This window comes from Pelodiscus sinensis, chromosome 18, assembly GCF_049634645.1.
Source record: "Pelodiscus sinensis isolate JC-2024 chromosome 18, ASM4963464v1, whole genome shotgun sequence".
Classification (NCBI taxonomy): Eukaryota; Metazoa; Chordata; order Testudines; family Trionychidae; genus Pelodiscus; species Pelodiscus sinensis.
The window spans coordinates 28,096,251-28,110,399 of NC_134728.1; the positions used below are offsets into that span (position 1 = coordinate 28,096,251).

The 14,149-nt window shown below is 45.7% G+C and overlaps 1 protein-coding gene across 7 annotated transcripts in view; it reads left to right on the top strand.

Annotated features, from left to right (window-relative positions):
* PTPRT (protein tyrosine phosphatase receptor type T) overlaps positions 1 to 14,149 on the top strand; it is a 1,030,325-nt gene that overhangs the window by 346,021 nt on the left and 670,155 nt on the right. For all 7 annotated transcript variants that reach the window (XM_075901349.1, XM_075901354.1, XM_075901347.1 and 4 more), the window contains one exon: positions 190 to 364. In XM_075901349.1, the coding sequence (XP_075757464.1) occupies positions 190 to 364 (175 nt within the window). The remainder of the gene's footprint in view (positions 1 to 189; positions 365 to 14,149) is intronic.

The window sequence follows — 14,149 nt, forward strand, 5'->3', positions numbered from 1 at the left end:
TGCCAATGTAGACACAGCCCTGGGGACTAGTGCATGTGAGTGCACACAAATGGGAATCCAGTAGATCCAGGTAAATAAAAAAGTGTAACTGTTATTATAAAATATAATAAACATTGGACAGTAGCTTTAAAAAAACAAGCTTTGCAGCCACATCCTCATCTCTTGCTTTATTCTTGGTTTCCCTGGCAGCAGTGGAATGGAAGGGACACTGCGTTAATGGTCACCAGAGTGGTCAATCACCGACGTTTTTCTGCCACAGTCAGTGTAGCAGACACATCTCAGCGCAGCATCAGCAAATACCGGTGTGTCATTCGCTCAGATGGTGGCTCTGGAGTTTCAAACTATGCAGAATTAATTGTGAAAGGTAGGTGGCCAGAGCCCAACAACACCTATATCATTCATGTTATGTGTGTGTGTGTGTGAATATAGCACTTGTTTTCTCCCAAGTGGAAGCTGTTCTGTGTGTAATATTTACAATTCTGAAGATCTGCCTCCCTCATTAGTTCATAGCACTTTAAAGGTAAGCAAAATATTGGGTGTAAACTAGAGAAGAGTTTCAGTGCTCTTTTTAAAAACTGAATGAAGAAGGGAAACTTTCTCTAGCTACCACCCCATTTATCATCCCTTTAATTATGTCTATTATGCATATTTATTTTTAATCAGACTTCTATTTTTTCCCATGAAACAGTTTCACCATCCTTAGATTTCAGCTTTGTCCTCTAACTGTACACAATAAGGCACAAGTAAATAATCTGTAAAGATGCCGTAGATACTAATTGAGGAGGACTGCAGCCATGGCTTTGTTCCAGTGCTGTCGATTATCACCTGTGTCAATGTGCCTGAAAAGACCCATGCATCTTTGTTGGATGGTTTGAGCTACCAAAATATACAGTCCTTCTTTGCTCAAAGAGCTTGGAATGCGGCAGGTTCAGAGCTCACAGGATGAGCTGGGTAAACTCATTTATCATACTGACTTTTTATTTAAACAAAATCTGAAAATGTTAATTGTATATCTGATTTTAACTTACCTTGATGGGGAAAGAGGGTATCTACTGAAGGCCAGATCTTGAGGTGCACCTGAGGAGAGCTCAGAAGTCACCTTTATTGTCCCCTGAATCTGGGTTGATTACACTGGTCTAGACATTGCAACAATATAGTTCAGTCTCAGAACCCCTTAAAGGGACTGAGTGATACCATGCAGCTATGTACAAAATGTGAATGTTTTAATACTACTTGATTTTACATATTTAATAAAAGGAGTGAATATTTAAATAAAGACAGCTGTCAACAAAAAATATTCTTGCTGCTAAGGTTGGACTTCTATGAAATGCAGCCCAGTGTGAAAACCTGTAGTTGGTTATATATGTATAAAAGGTTATTGTGTCTCAATTTGCCTACCATGAGACTTACCCATATAGTGATATATATCCTCTGTATCATGAAGTATTTGTGGGGAAGCATTCTAGATATCAACATGTCTTCAGTCTTTGGCAGTGGTATGGAGGAAAATGAGTATAAGGCTGGGAAACTGGAGGCCTCAAGTTCTAATCTTGGTTCCACTGCTAAGTTAGTATGGTAGTTCTCAAAGTATGTCGATGAAGGGGCTGATCCTGCCAAGTGCTGATTCTGACAGGTCCCACTGAGGTCAGTGGGCGTGGGTGCTTGGCCCACTTCAGAATCAAACTGCGTGAAGTAGGATGTCATCCATGTCTGAACTAGACAGCTGCAGCAGATATGTTTTCACAATGTATTAAAGCAAGCCTACAGAGGAAAAAATATTAGGTGCAAAACTTAGTTAGGGAGGTGCCAGTCAGTCTCCCGATCAGAAACCTTGGAAGGTAAAACAATTGTACCTACTTTATCAGAGAATCATAGAACCATAGAGCTGGAAGAGATCTCAGAAGGTCATCAAGTCGAGCCCCCTGCTCTAGGCAGGACCAATCCCAACTAAATCAACCCAACCAGGGCTTTGTCAAGCCAAGACTTAAAGATCTCTAGGGACGGAGACTCCACTACTTCCCTAAGTAACCCATTCCAGTGCTTCACCACTCTCCTAGTGAAATAGTTTTTCCTATTATCCAACCTGGACCTCTCCCACCACAACTTGAGACCATTGCTCCTTGTTCTGCCATCTGTCACTACTGAGAACAGCCTCTCTCCACCCTCTTTGGAACCTCCCTTCAGGAAGTTGAAGGATGCTATCAAATCCCCCCTCACTCTTTGCTTCTGCAGACTAAACAGACCCAACTCCCTCAGCCAGGGGCAGATGACCGTTTTGCGGGGCCCCGGGCAGCATAATTCCGCGGCGCCCCCCTTTGCCACGGCACATGCGCAGTGATGCCATGCGCATGCGCAGCGGCGCCACAGCGCATGCGCGGGACTTTCTAAAGCGCGGGGCCCGGGGCGGCCGCCCTGTTCACCTTGCCGTATATCCGCCCCTGCCCTCAGCCTCTCCTCTGACCTTGTAGGTCATATACTCCAGCCCCCTAATCATTTTGGTTGCCCTCTACTGGACCCTCTCCAATGCCCTACATCCTTTTTGTAGTGGGGGGCCCAGAACTGGACACAATACACTAGATGTGTCCTCACCAGAGCCGAATAAAGGGGAATAATCACATCTCTGGATTTGCTGGCAATGCTCCTCCTAATGCAACCTAATATGCCATTAGCCTTATTGGCTACAAGGGCACACCTTTGATTCATATCCAGCTTCTCATCCACTGTAACCCCCAGGTCCTTTTCTGCGGAACTGCTACTTAACTGGTTGGTCCCCAGCCTGTAACAATGCTTGGGATTCTTCCGTCCCAAGTATTGTGGCCCAATCCTCTAATTTGTCTAAGTCACTCTGGGCCCTGTCTCTGCCCTCAAGTGTATCTACCTTTCCCCCCATCTGCAAACTTGCTGACAATCCATCCCCTCATCCAGGTCATTAATAAAGTATGGCAGGGTCAGTCCCACTCCTGGGCCCCTGACCGTTGTTCAGCCCACTGTCGCACAGTCTAGGAGTCACAGCATATGGCTCACTCACCTTGGTTTGAGATTTGTTGTCTCCCTGTAGTCTTTAACAAGGTTGATGCCGTTCTCTTGGCTCCTCCGATGTCTTTGTCTCTCCAAACTCCTCCTCCACTCTCCATACTCTTTCACAGCTCTCTTCACCTCACTCACAAGAAGAGTTCGTAAATAGGCCTCCAGGCAGCCCCAGTTAGTTTCACCTGTGCCTTAACTGATTTTGCAGCCACCCTGTCTCAGCTGCCCATAATTAGCCAGGATTGCTGACTCTCTCTGCCTCTTTCTCCTTCCGTCAAGCTCTTTCACCTGCTGTATCACTCCTGCTCTGTCACAAAAGATATTGAACAAAACCGGTCCTAGAACCGAACCTTGGGGCACTCCACTAGAAACTGACTGCCATCCTGACATCAAGCCATTGATCACTACCCACTGGGCCTGGTCTTCTAGCCAGCTTTCTATCCATCTATTCATCCATTTATCCAATCCACATTCCCTTAACTTGCCGGCAAGAATATTGTGCGAATACAGGTAAGTACCAATAGATGGAGTATCTAGGAGTATGTCTACACTACCACCCTAGTTCAAACTAGGGTGGTTAATGTAGGCAACCGAAGTTGCAAATGAAGCCCGGGATTTGAATTTCCCGGGCTTCATTTGCATCTTGCCGGGTGCCGCCATTTTTAAATCCCCGCTAGTTTGGACTCCGTGCCCACGGCTACACGCGGCACGGAGTAGGTAGTTTGGATTAGGCTTCCTATTCCAAACTACCGGTACACCTCGTTCCATGAGGAGTAACGGTACTTTGGAATAGGAAGCCTAATCCGAGCTACCTACTCCGTGCCGCGTGTAGCCGTGGGCACGGAGTCCAAACTAGCGGGGATTTAAAAATGGCGGCACCCGGCAAGATGCAAATGAAGCCCAGGAAATTCAAATCCCGGGCTTCATTTGCAACTTCGGTTGCTTACATTAACCACCCTAGTTCGAACTAGGGTGGTAGTGTAGATATACCCTAGTAGAAGAACTGTAGATAATTTTTTTGCTGGTGTTATACAGGCACCTAGATCGACAGGTGGTAGAAGAACTGAAAAGGAGTGAGGGTTAAGGGTTGATGAAGTATCATTTTACCAAGTCTTGCTCCTTTTTCCTAAGAAGGTATATTTTCAGTGGATGATATGAAGTTAAGCCCATGCACCAGAGATGTCACTTTGGGATTGCATGGATCAGTGTTTCTGAAAAAATCTGACTAATTTTGGTGCAGCTAATAATAAATTCTAAATGTGTGCACACAGCTGAAATGAAAGCAAATTGCGATCATTTAAATCTAAAGAGATGTTTATTGAATTGCAGTAATGTACTTGGGTCTACATTAAATTAGTCTGTAATTGAAGTTTTGCTCAATTGACCATCTTGTCCCTAAACTCACCAAATTTGGGCTAATGCTGTCTCTCATTCTTTCTCTTTCATGCAAGACATGTGGCATTGCTTGAACAAAGAGCTAGATTAAAAAGTTGTTTTTCTGGTAGGACTCAATTTACCTCTCTCTGAATATGATTTGTTAGTGTTGGGCAAGGAAAAAGAAAAAGTCATGTTTCTCTACACCATATGCATGTAGTCCTATAAATGCAGAATGACATATTCTGCTTTTGAATACATTTACTAATCCCACTGATTTAAATGCATGCGTTTAGAATGTATTACAGGCAGTCCCCGAGTTACGCGGATCCGACTTATGTCGGATCCGCAGTTACGAACGGGGTTCCTCTCCCTGGTCTCCAGCAGACCAGGGAGAGGAAGCAAAGCGGCGGAACACGTGGGCAGCGGACAGGGCTGTCCACTGCCCACGCGCTCCGAGGCTTGGCTCTGCTTTGCCCCCCCTCCCGTCCCCCTGTTCTGCAGACCGGGGGGGGGGGGGCAAAGCAGAGCCAAGCCGCGGAGCGCCCGGCCAGCTGACAGCCCAGAGCGTCTGGGCTGTCAGCTGATCGCGCGCTCCGTGGCTTGGCTCTGCTTTGCCCCCCCCCCCCCCCCGTCTGCAGACCAGGAGGATGGGGGGGGGGGGCAAAGCAGAGCAAAGCCGCGGAGCACGCGGGCAGTGGACAGCCATGGCGCGTCTGGGCTGTCCTGCTGCCCCCGTGCTCCGTAGCTTTGCTCCAGACACCTGTGGTACAGCAGCTGGGGCACTGCCAGTTGGTCCCGTAGCGCCGCTCTGGGCGCTACTGGACCAACCGGGCAGCACCCCAGCTGTTCTGCCCCAGGCATCCCCAAGTCAGCCGCTGCTGAAACTGACCAGTGGCTGACTACAGGAAGCCCCTGCCCCGGGGCTTCCTGGAATCAGCCGCTGATCAGTTTCAGCAGCAGCTGACTTGGGGATGCCTGGGGTTCTTAAGTTGAATCTGTATGTAAGTCAGAACTGGCGTCCAGATTCAGCCGCTGTTGAAACTGATCGGTTTCAGCAGCGGCTGAATCTGGACGCCAGTTCCGACTTACATACAGATTCAACTTAAGAATAAACCTACAGTCCCTATCTTGTACGTAACCCGGGGACTGCCTGTATTATGTGCAACAAAATTAATAAATCTAAAAAAGTTGGGCAATGGAATGAAATAAAACCCAGTCAACTTCTTGATGTGTCTATGTGATATACAAACTCCTACAATCCTACATGTCTAATAAAATTATAACAATTGTAAAAGAGTTGCAATCCTTAGTAATAATCGTATTAAACAAATGCAAGTTTAAAATTGTGGTAATAAGTTTATACATAGATGATACCTTGCTTATATTCATAAAACCCCGTTCTGAAATCCTATCCCTGAGTATGCTAATACCTGTAGAGATATTCTAGGCTTCTGTATCAGTTGGCATTAGTCTTGGGTAATTGACAAAACAAATAATTGATCTCTCTACACACTCCAGAAACAAAACAGTCAAAGAAGATTCATGTTTATTATTCCAATACACACCTTTTATGGTGTTTTGGAGTTGCATGGGATTAGGGTACTCTTCTAATTCTTACCTCAAAATCTTTTGCTGTTACACATGTAATACATTGCTCGAGTTTTGTAAAATGCAATCTTTAATTGCCCTTTATATTTACTCAGAATGAAATAGAAGCAAAACTACAGAAAGAAGAATGACAGTTGACAGTAGGTGAAATCCTGATCAGGGGGAATTTTGCCCAAGTAAGGCAAATTTAGTGGTGGTGTGATTATTTTTTCTTTGGTCATGCATGACAGGATATGAAAAAAGTTATAATCTACAAAATATACATGATAGAACAGTTAGATACATATTTCTCCTAAAATCTTAAGGATCTACAAAAGCACTGTTAACTATTTTGGAAATACATTCAAACTATAGACCAGATGGCATTCATCCAAGAGTTCTGAAAGAACTAAGATGTGAAATTGCAGAACTATTAACTGTGGTTTGTAACCTATCCTTTAAATCGTCTTCTGTACCCAAAGACTAGAAGATAGCTAATGTAACGCCAATATTTAAAAAGAGCTCTAGAGGCAATCCCAGCAATTACAGACCGGTAAGTCTACTGTCAGTACCGGGCAAATTAGTTGAAAAAATAATAAAGAATAAAATTGTCAGACACATAGAAGAACATAATTTGTTGGGGAAAAGTCAACATGGTTTTTGTAAAGGGAAATCATGTCTTACTAATCTATTAGGGTGTGTCTAGACTACATGCCTGTGTCGCCAGAGGCATGTAGATTAGACACATAGGCAAAGGCAAATGAAGCCGCGATTTAAATGATCACGGCTTCATTTAAATTTACATGGCTGCCGCGCTGAGCCGACAAACAGCTGATCAGCTGTTTGTCCGCTCAGCGCGCTAGTCTGGACACTCCCTTGCTGACATCAAAGCCCTTTGTCGGCAGCCCCGGTAAACCTCATCCCACGAAGAATAACGGGGCTGCCGACAAAGGGCTTTGATGTCGGCAGGGGAGTGTCCAGACTAGCGCGCTGAGCGGACGAACAGCTGATCAGCTGTTTGTCGGCTCAGCACGGCAGCCATGTAAATTTAAATGAAGCCGCGATCATTTAAATCGCGGCTTCATTTGCCTTTGCCTATGTGTCTAATCTACATGCCTCTGATGACAGAGGCATGTAGTCTAGACACAGCCTTAGAGTTCTATGAAGGGCTCAAATATGACAAGGGAGATCCAGTAGATATAGTATACTTCTTTCCAGAAAGCCTTTGAAAAGGTACCTCACCAAGGCTCTTACGTAAAGTAAATTGTTATGAGATAAGAGGGAAGGTCCTTTCATGGATTGAGGACAGGAAACAAAGGGTAGGAATAAATGGTAAATTTTCAGAATGGAGTGGTGTTTCCCAAGGGTCAGTCCTAGGACCAATCCTATTCAATTTATTCATAAATGATCTGGAGAGAGGGGTAAACAGTGAGGTGGCAAAGTTTGCAGATGATGTTAAACTGCTCAAGGTAGTTAAGACCAAAGCAGACTGTAAAGAAAGAAAGATCTCACCAAACTAAGTGATTGGGCAATGAAATAGCAAATGAAATTTAATGTGGATAAATGTAAAGTAATGCACATTGGAAAAAATAACCCCAACTATGCATACAATATGATGGGGACTAATTTAGCTACAACTAAGCAAGAAAGAGATCTTGGAGTCATCGTGGATAGTTCTCTGAAGACGTCCATGCAGTGTGCAGCAGCAGTCAAAAAGCAAACAGGATGTTAGGAATCATTAAAAAAGGGGTAGAAAATAAGACAGAGAATATCTTATTGCCCTTATATAAATCCATGGTACACCCACATCTTATGATATATGATATGATTGGTCTATAAAATCATGAGTGGTGTGGAGAAAGTGAATAAGGAAAAGTTATGTATGTATTGCCATGATATAAGAACTAGTGGCCACCACATTAAATTAATGGGCAGCTGGTTTAAAACAAATAAAAGGAAGTTCTTCTTCACAAAGCGCACAGTCAACCTGTGGAACTCCTTGCTTGAGAAGGTTGTGAAGGCTAGGACTATAACAAGGTTTAAAAGAGAACTAGATACATTCATGGAGGGTAAGTCCATTAATGGCTATTAGCCAGTATGGGTAAGGAATGGTGTCCCTCGCCTCTGTTTGTCAGAGGGTGGAGATGGATGGCAGGAGAGATTTCGCTTGATCATTACTTGTTAGGTTCAGTCCCTCTGGGGCACCTGACATTGGCCCCTTCAGCAGACAGGATACTGGGCTGGATGGACCTATGCAGGGCCGGATTATGACCTTTAGAGGCCCTAAGCTCTGAAAAGATTATAGTGACCCCCCCCTTATGTAATTCAAAATAAAAACAATACTAGACCATAAAATCTCATTTTTGTGGTGCCTCTGCTTTGCTGGTGCCCTAAGCAAGTGCTTAGTCTGCCTATTGGGTAATCCAATCTGTGACCTGACTCAGTATGTTCTTATGTACATTATTACCACTTATCTGAAATCCTGTTAATTTTTGGTATGTTTCAAATAGTCTGTATGTATTGTGTACAGTTAGAACAAATTTACAGCAAAATACAGCTTAGTTATCCATGGACTATTGTCATACATATAGTACTATTAAGACAGCTTGCAGTCTTTGGGCTTGATCCTGTTTTATGCACTAAGCAGAGGCATGGAAGAATCATATATTCTTAAAGTTAGGCACATGCTTAGGTGTTTTGCTGATGTGGGCACTTTGGTTCTCAATATCTGTACTTGCCGTGCTAAAGCAGCAGCTCTTTTGATACAGGGAGCCTCTGCATGTGAACAAACCAGTTCTATGCCATCCAGGAGAAATTGGTAATACCTAACATAATGTGTTTTCTAAATGGCTGTCACCACTATACAGAAAATGCATTACTTTTTTCCCCCTTTGGCTGGCTGTCTGCTATCTGAATGCTATTGAGTGTGTGCAGCATAGAAAATAACTTGAAAGGTTCAGAAAAAAGTTTATTTTTGTTTGGCTTTCCTTCAGATGATAGTGTGTGATAGAACAAGGCAGGGGGAATCAGATCTCCTGGGTTCTATTTTCCCCTTTGTTTGACATCCTGGGTGGCCTTGTTAACAACCCCATTAACTTTATAACTCTCTGGGCCTCAGCTTGAAGCTGCATGGAACCTGGAAGTTTTGCTTCACGTGGATTTAGGCAAGCATGTTTCTGGGGGGCTTGCTACACTGGGCTTGCAGACTTGCCATTGATTCTTTCAGGATCACATCTTAGGCAATTCTGTTATATAACTACAAATCTCTATAGTTTTGCTCAAGTTACGAAATACATACAAAATTGTTGCAGAAAAGCATGAGAAACCTACATCCAAACCTCGGAAAGGATTGTTGGTTACTGTAGAAAGCACCTGTCCAGTCCATTGCAGGCTCCTGCGTGCAGCTCCAAGTCACTGCACTAAAGCAGGGGTGGAGAACCTCAGACCTGGGCCTGTCTGGTTCAGGTCCCTAAGGCTTGGCCACACTCCCACCCCCTCAGAGGTGCCTCAGCCCCGCAGCCCCCCGCCATGATTTCTCCCCACGGGGCTGGAGGGCCAGCACTGGCTTCCCACTGTGGGCAGGGAGGGGCCCAAGTTTTGTGGCCTGGGGTCAGGCAAACTGGGGCTGGATCCGACCCTTAGAGAGAGGCAGAGGGGGAGGGGAAGCAGCTGTGCACAGTGCCGCACTCTCTCCCCTCACCTAGAAGCTTTCCCCCCACCACTCCAATTGGCTGTAATCACAGCCAATAGGAGAAGTAGGGGGCAGTGCCTAGGAGTGGTGACGGACACAGGCCCATATGCATCCCTAGGGATCTGTACCAAGTATGTGCCCCCCGTCGCCCTGATCCCCCACCCCCAGCCTGCTTCTGCAACCTCTCTCCCACTCCCAGACCCCACACTCCAAGCCCTCTTTCCAGAAGGCCCCTCCCACACACTGAACCCTTCATTTAGGGCCCACCTTAGTGCATAGTGAGGGACCAGAAATCTACTAGCCCAGGTCGCTGTAGGCTCTGGTGTGCAAGGAAAATGTGGAGGATGTCTTTTTGCTTCTCAGTCAGGGGCCACGTTAGCAAGGTGTTTTTTTCTCACTTTGGTGTGGTCCCTGACTGATTTTTCTGTGGGTCAGCATCCCCTATCCCAAAAAAGGTTCCCCACTCCTCCCCTTCTCTCTCTCTCTCTCTCTCTCTCACACACACACACACACACACACACACACACACACACACACACACACACACACACACACACACAGCTGTTACTGCTTTGGTTAGGGTACAGTTTAGTGTAACTCTGGGTAGGTCTACACTTGTACCCAGTTGGAACTAGGGATGTAAATATAGACATTCGAAATAGTCAATGAAGAGAGGATTTAAATATCCCGTGCTTCATTAGCATGATCTTGCTGGCAGATTACACTGATCAACAGCTTTTTCGAAAGTGAAAGTGCGCACCGGGACACATTAGTTCAAACCAAACCCCTTAGTTCAAACTAACATTACTCCTCATTTTTTGAGGAGTAACATTAGTTCGAACTAAGGGGTTTGGTTCAAACTAACACAGCCTGGCGCGAACTTTCACTTTCGAAACAGCTGTTGATTGGAGTAACGCGCTGGCGAGATCATGCTAATGAAGCACAGGATATTTAAATCCCTGATTCATGGACCATTTCGAATGTCTACATTTGCATCCCTAGTTTGAACTAGGGTGCAACTGTAGACATAGCCTTTGAGTCCTTGGCGAGAAATCTGTAAGCTTTGAAGAAAGTTTGATGGATTAGGGCTTAGTCTCATCTCAAAAATCAGTGTTTATGAATTGTGATACCCTCCCCTTTTGCATGCCCACAAAGCCCCCTCACTATTTCTCTTGCTATGGTTTGTTGGCTGATCCTATTTATATAACAGCCTGTCTAGGAAGAGGAGTGGAGTAACTTCGTATGAGGGGGTCAGACTATCTGACAGTGAATAACCAGATAAATTGCTCCTGCCAGTTCTCCTTTGAATGTTGCTCTTCATAAAGTTCCTTCATTATATTGCCCCTGTTTGATGTTAATCCTCTCAATTCACAGGGCATTAATTTCCCCTAAGATCTGTTCCACATCCATAGAACATGTGTAGTGAGGTTTGACAAACCTCTTTACATACCACCTAGCGTGTTTCTGGTTCTCCTCCTACTTCCTTTAGCTGCTTTTCCAAGGGTTTGATTAATCAATGTAGACAAATTCTGTAATCTCTGACGTGATATTTGGGACAGTTCTGCTTTTATCAGTCAGTTATATTTTGAGTTCTTTATTTACTTGGGGCTTATTCCTCCAGTAAAGCAGGAAGCAGAGGTGATTTCTTTTTAGGAGCTTTGCTTGCTGTTTCCTTTTAAGCCTTCTTTAGTGATGCTTCTTGTTACTCTGTAATTCATCCTAAAATTATTAACTCATCAGCAATCATTCAGAAAAGGCTGTACTGGTGACCTGAGCCAGTAAGTGTTCTACTTGTGCTATGTGTAGGAAAAAAATAGAGGAAGAATCAGGAGTTTCTGTGGTGAAAAGCATGGCAAATATTTAAACAATTAAAAATAATCTGTACACTTCTGAAGAACAAAATGCACGTGCAGGGTCACATGATAAAGTAAACTGTCATGGAGAAGAAGGCAAAGGAAACCCCAAGATAGTTAAGAAACTAGGTTTACCAAGAAATAGCTGTACAAAGTTTGATTACCTATGAAATTAGAACAAGGTTATGTCCAAATGACTCCAGTTAACTACTGATCCTTAGCCAAGCCTGCCTGGGGCCGAGAGGGATCTGGGTGCTTACTTCCACCCAGCTTACTCCAGAGATGGCAGGAGGAAAGGGAATCCTAAAGTAGGGATCACTGTTGAGGGAAGAGAAACTGCTCTAGAGAATAGTGTTCTGGAGATCTCCCCCAGTCACAGAATATGGGCAGAGAGGAAAGAGAGGTGCAATATCTAGGAGTTTGTAGATAGTCTGGGGTCATCACTCTGGGGAACGTAAACAGCATTGTGGGCGCTTTGCCACTATGGGCTTCCCCAGCTGTGTGGGGGGGAGTATAAACTGCATGCACATCCCCATCCTGCCTGCCTTGGACCACCGTGCCTTGGACTTTATCAACAGGAAGGGGGACTTCTCCATGGTGCTGCAGGCCTTCATGGATCACAAGGGACACTTCACCGATATCAGCATGGGATGGTTGGGAAAGGTACATGATGCCCACAGCTTCTGGAATGCCTGCTTGTTCTAAAAGGTTCATGTGACATTTTTTTCTCCAGCTGCACCATCAGAGTTGGGGAGGTGGACATGCCCATCATCATCCTGGGCAACACAGCCTACCCCTTGCTCCCCTGGCTCATGAAGCCCTACACGGGCAGCCTGCACCCCAGCAAGGAACACAAATGCCAGGCAGAGCAGGTGACGCATGGTCATCAAATGTGTGTTCAGTCATTTAACGGGGAGGTTCAGGAGTCTCCTCACCTTCAGCGAGTGTGACATCTCCTTCATGGTGGCAGCCTTTTGTGCACTCCACAGCCTTTGTGAAAGCAAGGGGGAGACTTTCTGCCTGAGTGGGGGGCAGAGGCTGAATGGCGGGCCAGGGAATATGATTAGCCAGGCACCAATGACATACAGAGAGCATATCAAGGAGCTGTGCTCATCAGAGAGGCCTTGAGGGAGAGTTTCATGCAAGGCCATTTGTGAGACTCTCCTCTTGTGCCTCTCCATGCTGAGCCGCTGCAGTTCCTCTATGTGCCTTTCCTCGTCCCTTGCCCCTTCCCCCTCCCCTGCAGAGCAAAAACAGGACTCTTTATTGCGGGGAGATAGAACGGGAGGGACTGGGTAAAGAACCTGGAACGGGGCAGAGGACTCAAGGATGGAGATGAGAATGGTATCTGCCTCTGGGTGGTCAGGAGGCTTTGGGTGCCCTAGAGGTCCCAGCGCCCTGTGTTCTGGGTCCTGGCAGCCCCTGGGGGGGAGGGAGCAGGGAAGTGGCTGATGGCTTGCTCCATGTATGATGCCATGTGCTCCCTCACTGGGGTGATGGAGAAGAACATGGCACCATGCTAGCATGTCAGCTGGTCCTGGGTGATCTTCCTCTGCCCCACTCAGCCCAGTGCTCTTCCCAGTTGGCTGTCCACTCCTAGTGCTGAGCCCTGATTAGGGGGTGGGGCTTCACTGATTAGGGGTCCTATAAAGTTAGCCTTCCAATCAGGCAGCGGCACAGGAGCCAGCAAACAGAGCTGTAAACAGGGGAGTTTGAGTGGGAGTTTTAAGGGGAGAAGTTTGGATTGTGGGACTCGCTGAGGGTTTGTTTTTTGCCATGGGGGTGTGTTTTGGTTTGTTTTTGTTTCTGTGTTTGCCGGACTAACAGGATTTAGGTGAGATGGCTGATTAACACAGAGATAGCAGTGGCCATGACGCAAGCAGTGGACGACACAATGAGAATGAATGGATGTGGCAGCTGTGGTATGTATATGATTGTGGAGAGGGTACCTGAAAGGAGTTTTGTTTGCATGAAGTGCCGCCTAATAGAACTGATGGAACAAAAGATCCAAGGACTGGAGATGCAGATGGAAACTCTGGTCGAGTTTAGAAGGGGGTTCGAGCAGATGATGGAGCAAAGGCATGAGGTGGCTGAAGGGGAAAGCTTAGACATGCAGACTGAAGCAGGATCAAAGGCCTCTGAGGGGAGACTGCTGGGCGAAGAAAATGAAGAATAGAAGCATGTGACTATGAGAACCAGGCAGAGGAAATGATGAGCCAGTGAAGGAGAAATAGAGCTCAAGAACAGGTATGCGGAGTTGGAGAATGGAGAAGGGATACAGCAGGTGGCCACTGAAGGTGGAAAGGCAAGGAAGAAGAGAAGAGTGGCTAGTCCCATACAAAAAGGGGAAGAGTGGATGGAGACAACACCAATAATGAGCACTAGGAGGATACAGGATGGGTTAAAGAGGATTACAAGGGAGGATAGGAATGGAAAGAACTTGCAGCCAGAGGAAACAAGGGATAGACAAGAGAATCGCACTGTCACCAGGAAAAGGCAGGGCTACGTGATTAGGGACTCCTTAGTGAGAAGAATAGACAGGCCTGTAACCAGAGCTGATCCAGAAAACAGAAGGGTGTGCTGTCTGCCAGGTGCTAAGATACGAGATGTGGAA